At 52.3% G+C, this 9,018-nt stretch overlaps 1 protein-coding gene across 1 annotated transcript in view; it reads left to right on the top strand.

Moving 5' to 3' along the window:
- Window positions 1-4,392: 4,392 nt before the first annotated feature.
- The window catches only part of ARHGEF9 (Cdc42 guanine nucleotide exchange factor (GEF) 9), a 48,843-nt gene continuing 44,217 nt past the window's right edge, over window positions 4,393-9,018 (top strand). Inside the window, exon 1 of the mRNA XM_010143094.1 lies at window positions 4,393-4,581. Within this exon, the coding sequence (XP_010141396.1) occupies window positions 4,507-4,581 (75 nt within the window). The 5' untranslated portion in view covers window positions 4,393-4,506. The remainder of the gene's footprint in view (window positions 4,582-9,018) is intronic.

The following is a 9,018-nucleotide window of genomic DNA, read 5'->3' as shown; positions in this document are numbered from 1 at the left end:
GAGGATGGGAAGGGAGCTGAGAGACTTCTGGAAATCCAAGCAAGCGGCAGAGCTGCCAGAGAACCGAAGTGCCATCTCTGCCCTGTGGAGAGCCCCACAGGAGCTTCACAGGGCTGGCAGCCACCCATCCTGAGCAGCGAAGGCTGGGGGGATGAGGTGAAACGGGGAGAAAACTGGAGTTTTGAAGTTTCTTTTACAAAAAAGATAATTTGCACTGGGAGGTTGGTACATTGTGTCCAGCGTACGTTGGAAAAGCTGGGGAAGGGAGAGCCCTTTTTCCATTAGTGACATCTCAACTGCCATCTGCAGGCGCTGAGGTCGAACATCTCACGAACGCAGGAGAGTGTTTTTGGCAGAGTCACGTGTGTCCGAAAGGTAGTGAGCACCCTGCCTGCAGGTGACCACGGACTGGGCTAAACCAGGAACCTCTGCAGCATGGGCCAAACCAACTCAATACGACATCCAGTAAGTTATGGGGGAAAAGCAGCGTCACCCCCCGTTTGCCTCTTGCACCTCCCTGTGGCCCACAGCACGCCATCGTTGCGGTTTGAGCGAGCAGGTCAGCGGAGCAGAGAGGATCTGGCCTGGTGGGGGTGGTGGTGGGTCAGAGGACACAATTAACACTTGAAGTGCAGCCTTCCCGTGCCCCAGCGCAGCCCAGCATGGGCACAAGAGGGTTCGAGAGCTGAAGCCCAACCCCACCACACCAGCCCGAAGGTCCGTCTAGGCAGACTGCTGCTCATGAGTGAGTACAAGAGAGCAGCCAGCCCACATGATGCGTTTAAGTTCATATTTCAAAGCATGCACGAGCTTTTTCATGCCCTCTGCTTCCACGTAAAGTCTGTCAACTTCAAGAATGTTCATGAAAAATGTCTCTGGTGAGGTCGATTCTCCCAGTTCAGAGCTGAGGAAAGCCTCCACCTGTTCAAGCGATTGGCCCAAGGTCAGCGGCAGAGCTGCCAACGGACCTCACCCTCTGTGAGTCGTGATCCAGGCTTCAGACGATCCCCTGGAGGAATGATCCTTGACTGAATCACAGACAATGTTAGAGGTCAAGGCAGAAAGCAGGAGCGTTTGAAGAGCGCAGTGGGATGAATCCTTTCAGCAGCTGAGGACGGGCAGGAGGGTGGAAGACAGGTTCAGCTTCCTTTGCTGCTGATAAAGTTGTTGCATTTCCTGTGAACATACAGCAGACGTCACCCAGACTAGAACTGTCATTTTTCTCCTTTTGGGAGGAGGAATCCTAGCAGGAAGGAGCAAGAATGTCATTACGGAAAAAAGCAGGACTGCTGAGATTCCCAGATGTGGAAGCAGGGAGCGCTCCTGCAGTGCGCAAAAGGCAGACCAAATTCAGAGGTTTTCGGAAATCACAAAAGCTTGTATTTGCCTTAGAGTTTCAAAGCCTTTAGGAGTCATGCCTTCAAGCTGCCCCCACCCCATTACGATTAGATCTTTCCTGCTTTATTTTTAAAATGAAAATGGAAATCTTCCTCATGATCACTTGACTCCAGGAGGTAGCGCTTTGAAACAATCCTCTGTGGCCAAACCAGCAGGAGTGTGGTGAACCCTAGTAACCAGCTGCTCCAGCTGGGTTTGGGAGAGCTGCAAAATACCTTTTCCGAGCAGCAGGAAGGTAGGATGGGAAGATATTTTAAACTTCAGCAAACAGGGTTTAATAACCTATGTTGGTCCTGCTTGATTTTCAACATGTATTTGGTCTGGAACACTAATGAAGGTGTCAGGAGAATTAATTCCTCACAGGACTCCCCATGCAATTCCATCCTTTCCAGATCCAGCCCTTTTTCTTCCGACTTTGATTTTTCACTGGACACTGTTCGTGTCCATGAAGCGTTGCTCTGTCTCAGTGTGACTGAAACCTCCTCCAGAGCAGAGAGGGGGGTTTGCTGGGAAGAGGCGTGTTTTCTAACTGGCTTTGGGGTTGTTTTTTGGGGGCCTCCCAGTGCTGATGGAAATCCTACCAAAACCCCTTTCAGAGATCCATGTGCAGCCCCACAACCGGGAGACAACGTGACCTAGTCCCTCTGTGCGGCGGATGCTGTGGAGAAGCGCCCCCCGGGGAAGGGTGGGCAGAGCTGGACCTGGCTGGCGTCACTGTACTGCGCTTCTGCAGCAGCCAGGGCTGCTCGCCCGCAGGACCAGCCCTGCTTTGACCACAGCCGAGCCACCCTGGATGCTGCCAGTGCCCCAGGACCACACGGCCATGCTGTGCCTGGACGTGGACCTTGCCCCCGCGGTTCCTCAGGACATCCGAAACGAGGGCTGACAGCCATATTCGCTGGGTTTCGCTTCTGTTCTGTCACACAAGACGTTGAGTCACCTCTCGGCCATGATGTCTTGAGGAAAGGTGTGCAGCTTTGTTCTTCCAGGATGGCTCCTTCAGGCGATGGCAGCAGCGCTGAGGTGGCAGGAGGGTTTCTTTCACCTCCTGGGACAGGAAGGAGATGGCGTGGGCAGAGCCCCAGGATCCACCCTGGCTCTGCCCCTCGCCTGTTCAGGCAAATGGTCTGCACTGGATGTCTTGCCCTGGGCAGTGCCTGGCGTGAGCACAGCCTGGGGACAGCAGCTCTCTGCAACGCTCAGCACAGGGTTGGTGTCCCCAGCGGGTCCTGCTCCAGTGCCAGCAAAGAGGACGTGTTGTCACTGCTGCCCTGCGCACCCTCGTGTGAGGTCCCTGGGAGCTCCCACACGCAGGGCACGGGGGAGAGCAGGGGGAACTGTCCAGCTTCCTATTGCTTTGGGGGTTGTGTCCCCTCGGATTGCGGCATCATTAACGCTCTGCTAGAGGAGAGACGGGTTTTCTTCCAACATCTCGCTTCTCAGCCTTTAAAAGTCACTGCAGGGTGACAGAAGGTGGGAGCTCTAAGTAGTGGTTTAGCAAAACATGATATTGGTTAAGGAAGCCAGGATGGAGGGTGGGCAGGTTTAGGGTTTTTTACTTCAGCAATTTACTGGAACACAGCTCTTTACAAACCATTTAAAACCAAATTTAAGCTGAATAATGGGAAAGCAGTAAAAACTATTAACACTGAAACTCAGTCTGGGAGGTCAGGTTAACGACGCGGTTTGGTTTCCACACGCTGCTCTGCTGTGAGGAACGTTTCATGGTTTATAGGGAGATAAACCTATGCTTTTCATGCTTGAAAGTCTCCAGCGTTTGGGGCTGTAAATGCTGGGGAGAAAAGACGGGTGGTGCACGTCACCCCTTGGGTGAGCTGAGCACCACAGCAGGGTTTCTGCCTGGAGTCAGCTTTACCGAGTGTTTGTTTACGAACGATGCTGGTCGTTGCTCGAACGACGAGCCCAACTCCAGGTGATCCCAGTTATCCTAAGGAGGTTTTATTTGGGGGGAAAGGTAACAAAGGAGGTGCTTGATCCGTATGTTGTGCAGAGCAGAGGCTTGTTCGAAGCGATGGAGACTTGAAGCAGCGTTACCGTTTGGTTTACAAGTTCAGTGTATGGTTTTGATTGGCTGATGGGAAGAAAATTCAGTGTGCTGAGAATGCAGTGATCCTTTTTTATTGCTTTTTTGCTTTTTTATACCAATGGAGAGTATCTATTCCCAGGGCTTGCTCGGCACCCTGCCGAAGCTGCCCTCAGCATCCCCCCGGATTGCAGGAGCTGTGTTCAGCCAGTCTGATCTCGGCACGGTTTCGGGATCACAATCTCGGGATGCTGAGATGGGGCGTTCGCCTGAGCGAGAAGGGCTCTTCATGTGAAATGATGAAGAAAGCTGCTGTGAAATGGAAATCAATGCTCGTTCACCAGCCCTGGCCTGGGAGCTTTACAGAAACCCAGTGCCACCCCCCGGATAGCCTGGGCTGGTGTTCACGTTCGTTCAGCTTCCTGAACGTCTGGTTCAGGAACGTCTGGTATCTTGACCTTCTTAAATCAGTCACCGGTGAAGGGCTTATCCCTCCTCCCAGAGGGAGGGTGGCGTCCCCAGCTGCTGCAGTGTGGCACTACTCCACACTAGTAACGGCCGTTTGCTTTTGGTTGCTCTGTTTTACGTACGTACCTCTTGGTTCAGAGCACTCGGCAGCATCCAACAGTCCAGTTACCCTTTCGCGTGACTGTTTTATATTTGGGATCAAAACTGTCAACACTTGAAATCCCTTTGCTTACGAGCAGAGCTTGGCAGTGTGTGGGCAACCATCTGGAGCTGGTTGCACCAGTGTAAAAATGGACTGTCTGGGCCATGAGCTGTTGTGGACACCACGGTGTATCACTGGCAAGAGCATCGCCATTGCAGTGAGGAGGAAGTCGATCCAGTTCTCCCAGTTGCTCGACCCAAGAGCCAGCCTGCTTTACTTGCTGGCTTCCTGATGCTGTTATGGATAAAGCTGTTGCTGTCCCCTCTTCTCCTGGCAGCTATGGGTGAACCAAGAAGATGGAGTGGAGGAGGGAACCAGCGATGTGCAGAATGGCCATTTGGATCCAAGCGCCGACTGCCTCTGTCTTGGCAGGACCGTGCAGAACCGAGACCAGATGAGAGCCAACGTCATCAACGAAATCATGAGCACGGAGCGCCACTACATCAAGCACCTCAAGGACATTTGTGAGGTACGTGGGGGTTGTGACGCCAGGGTGCTGCAGCAGGACGTGGGGTGGGCTGCTGAGAGCTGAGGACTGGGTTTTTTCTTGGGTGGTGAGGAAAAAAGATAAAGTGTGTTTGAGTACTGTGTCTGACAGAGGAGCAGCGTCTGTCAATAAGTATTGATACTGCTGAGCATCTGCTGCTGGATCTGATAATTACCTTTAGTTTGGATTAACTGAAAGTACAATTTTCTGACCTTTATTCCATACCTCTTCGACTAAAAATACTGAGCTTGTGGTCCTCCAAGCAGTCCCCTGAATTAAAACCCATTGCCATCTTTTGAACTCGCGATAGAGGAAATGAGGTTGTGATTGAACCTATCGGTTACCCATTTCATCTGGGTCTGTCAAACTGGGCTCACAATTTCCCCTGGCTCAGTGTGGCCCCCATTTGCCTTTTCTTATGGTGAGAAGCCTGAGAACAAAATGTGGGGGAACCAACAAGCAAATGAACCTTGGTGACTGGCCCCCGCATCCCCAGCTTGGTGGTTCTTTGTTAATTAACCTCTACAACCCCGTTGTGTCCTGCAGCGTATGGAAGTAGTGCCATGAGTGTGCGTGGTGCTGGGTGTTCAGGAAGGGGAACGCAGGGAGAGCGTTGCAGGACAGCTTGGGCGTTACGTGTAAAGCATTTACTGCTGCTAAGAGGCAGAAGGTTGTTAGCACTAAAATCAAAGTCTGAGGCTTTCAGCTCGAGCCTGCAAACGTTTAGGATTTAGCGAGCCTGTGCCCAGCCTTTGCCGAGCCAATGTGGTGAAGCCCCTGGTGGATGCTGCTTAGAAGAAAGTCGTCCTCCCTTCATACTCGCTACTGTTGTATTGACAAGGGACAGGAGCCGTCCAAAAAGCATCCGTGACGCTTCTCAAAGATGGAAGAGACTCGGGATTTCAGTTTGGAAACAAACGAGCTTAATTTCACTGTGCTATTTCAGGCAGAGGGCTTTGCTCTGATGAAGGGGAGAACTGCAGGAACTTCTCCACATGCTGTTTCTTTTCCTGCCTTTGCGCTTTTCTGTTGAAAATCTAAATAAACCTTAACTTGCATTTCACAGCCATGTCACCATGCTCGTGCCAAATCAGATTCTCAGGAGGTACGGGTGGGTGTGGGTCAGTGACAGGGAATGAACAGCACCTAACGAGATGTCCCACATACAAAAGAGGTCTCGGAGGCTCTTTCTTTGCTCTGCATAATGCAAAAGGGTATTGAGGGGATAAATCTTCAGGTAGAGCACCAGGAAATGATTCAGCTGCCTCTCGTAAAGAAGGAGGAGGACTGAAATGGGCATTCTCATCTGCGGAGAGATGGGCTGGCCCTGGCTGGAGAGGGCCTCGTTGTGCCCAGTTTAATCAGAGCAATCCGTTTGCCTGGAGAAGGCTTGGAGACAGCTCCCTCATCCCGGCATTCCGGCATCGCCTGACCTGACTGTTTCTGCTCATGCAGAAGAGGAGAGGGAGGGGGATGGGGATGGGGAGTGTGGCCTAGCTCGAGCTCCTCCCAGTGCTGCTGGAGCAGTTGAACAGAAGCACAAGTAGACACCAGACGACAGCTGATGAGATGCAGAAGTGCTGTTGACCGTGGTGACACCCCCCACCCCGTTCCCCTTGCTCTTTATTTTAGGGTGTCAGGACAAACAGCAGTGATGTGACGTTTTGGAGAGGGTGACAGAGGAGTCTTGGCTGGGTGGCGAAGGCTGAGCCTGACTTAGCACTGGGTTTAGCAGCGTGGAGTTACACTGTTGTTGCTAAGCTATAATGGACAACAAATCCTCGTACCAGGGAGGCACCGTAAGACGTGTGGTTATCATCAGAGGGCCGTAGCCCCTGCTAGGTGATGAAGAGCCCTCCAGTTGCTCTCTTCTGCTTTAGGATGTATTTCCACTACCTGCTACTGTATTATTACACATGTTATTATTCATAATACCCATGGCACTAGTCCTGCCAAGTCAAGAGCTTATAAGCCAGCCAGCACCAGAATGAAAATTACCTGCACAAGCCAAGACCTGCGTGTAGCAGCCTCCTTGGAGGGGGATTCCCCATCAGAGCAAAGCCCAACTGCCCGGACGACTGCTGCTGCTGTGCCCTTGCTTGGAGTATGAAGGACCAACTGCTGCTTGCTGAAACAGTTTGATGGTGATTTTTATTAGGGCGAAAATGCAGAGTTTTTCCTGGACTGCATTATCAGGGGCGGATGGATCATTATTCTGAATTATCGCCAAGGGGGAAAGAAAGAAGAAAGAATTTAGCCTTAAGGAAATAGCCAGCGATAGCAATTTCAGGCTTAACAGTTAGAGCTTAGAAAAACAATCAGCTATGGAAAACTTGGCTTTTGTAACGGAAGCAATAGCCAGCCTTACTGGCAGGCAGCGCTGCTCCCTCACCATCCTGTGAAGCACCGTGTGGCCATCTCCACCCTGGGAGGATGCAGGAGGGCACGGGGTCTGTCTGTGATGTCACACCGGAGACACTGGCAGAGCAGCTGAGGTGCTCGGTCAAGGCAGGAACCTTGGTGAGCACAGCGGGGCAAGGAGGTGGTTTGAGCTGTGACGTGTGGTTGGGGAGCACAGGGGGAAGAACAGGACGCAGGAGGGCTGCAGAGAGCAGGGGGTTTTGGGAAGTGAGCAGGATCCGGGCCAGAGCACGGATTAGGAAGACAAGGCTTAACTGAAGGAGGTGTTAGAGGGAGAAGTGACAGAGCTTGGACAGGAGCAGTGAGGGAATTGGGAGATCAAAGAAAGGCTCCGTATTTGAGTACTTTGGAGGTGGGAGGTTGGAAAGACCAGCCAACTTCCAGGGCTGTCTTTTGCTCTTTGCCAAGTAATTTCAGTTTGAATTTATTTTTTAATAATGTTGACTGGATTACACCTAAGCTTTGCTTTGGTGCCAGAACAGCCCTGAATGCCATGTGGAAAATGGCCTCATTGCACCTTAGCGTCTCAAGCTGAGGCTGTTGTGCAGAGCTGCCGGGACAAGTTTTCACGTGGTCGGGATGGCATTAGCCCGACTCGTGCTCAGAGATGGAGAAAAACCACTTTCTTGTTCCGCCTCAGAGCAAAGCATCGTAAAACCTTCTTGGCAGCAACGCACTTCTCCTTCAGAGGGCCGCAGCTGAGGAGCTGCTGGCCTCTTTGTAGGACCGGTCTCTCCTCTGTGGATGCCAGGCTGGCGGAACCTCTGCAGCAAGCTCGCTGGGTCACTGAGGACATATAAACCACACGTGTGTGCTCCCCAGCACGCCGTTTGTAGCTGTCTTTCCCAGCCTGCCTGTGCACACCTCGTTTTTCTGTTTTGGAGCTGGCTGCTTCTGGCCTTTTGAGTTACAGGGTTGTGTTCCTGCAGGACTTTATTTTACACTTCGGGTGGTCCCCAGTGCGACCCCAGTGCCTGACACTCGGCGCTAGCTGTAGACTGGTGGTTGAATAAGTGTTGGGAGTCCTGCCTGCCTGGGAACGGGCATGCTCCGGTTTGCCTCGTCCATTCAGAGTCTCAACTTGTTCTGGTGCTTATTCTTCGTGTGTAGCAGCAGCACAGCGCTCACCTGCTCTAGAGAACAGCATTTTTACAGCCCAAATGGTGCCGGTCCAAACCGCCGGATGGGCTGCAGGACAGTGTGGGCAGCCACCACACTGGCTCGGAGATGGAAAGAGGCTGGAATATTATCACAGCTGCCTTTGCTTCACCTCGCTCTCAGCCGGACAAGAAGGATGGGTGGATCAGCCACCTCTCCTGCCTGTCTCTAAACCCACTCTGGGCTGGAGAAAACTTAGCACTTAACCTCCTGCAAACACTTTCCAACCTTGGCCTGTGCTTCAGGGACTACATGGAAAAGTACTTTAAAGAGAGGCAGCTCGGCGGTTATTTTTAGGTATTCATTGAGCAAAACTCTCTCTCCAACATCTGCTCGTCAGTCAGCTATCCCTTCTCTGAGCAAACCTGACGGGATGAGCAGAAGGAATATGACATTGTTTTATGTAACAGCAGCAAATTTACTGGAAAAACTCTGCAGCCGCCTTCTTGCCGGCTCTGGCTGCGTGTTCCGTATAAATCTTCCGTCTCCCCTTTGCTGGTGCTGAAGCCGAGCATCCAAACGCACGAGCTGGATGGAGGAGAAGGCTTGGGAACTCCACTCGTTCTTTTAATTCCCCATGGTTTTATAGGTGCCTGTACAGAAATGTGCCACTTCAGCTTCTGGGAAACAGGCAAAGTGATGAACCAGCAGGGGAGGACAGCGAATATTCAAGTCATTGCAGCCGATAGCAACCCCAGGGCTGAAAGATGTTCACACAGCTCAGCCGGTGACGGCCTGCACGGAGCCGCGGGCAGGGGGGAGGCTGGCTCGCAGGCAGCCAGGCCAAGGGCTGCACACAAAGGGCTTGCGGCCGGGGGGCCCACCACCCCACCACAACAC

The sequence above is a fragment of the Buceros rhinoceros genome, unplaced genomic scaffold (genome assembly GCF_000710305.1).
Source record: "Buceros rhinoceros silvestris isolate BGI_N320 unplaced genomic scaffold, ASM71030v1 scaffold1059, whole genome shotgun sequence".
Taxonomy (NCBI): Eukaryota; Metazoa; Chordata; class Aves; order Bucerotiformes; family Bucerotidae; genus Buceros; species Buceros rhinoceros.
This window is presented reverse-complemented; position numbering and strand designations above follow the sequence as displayed.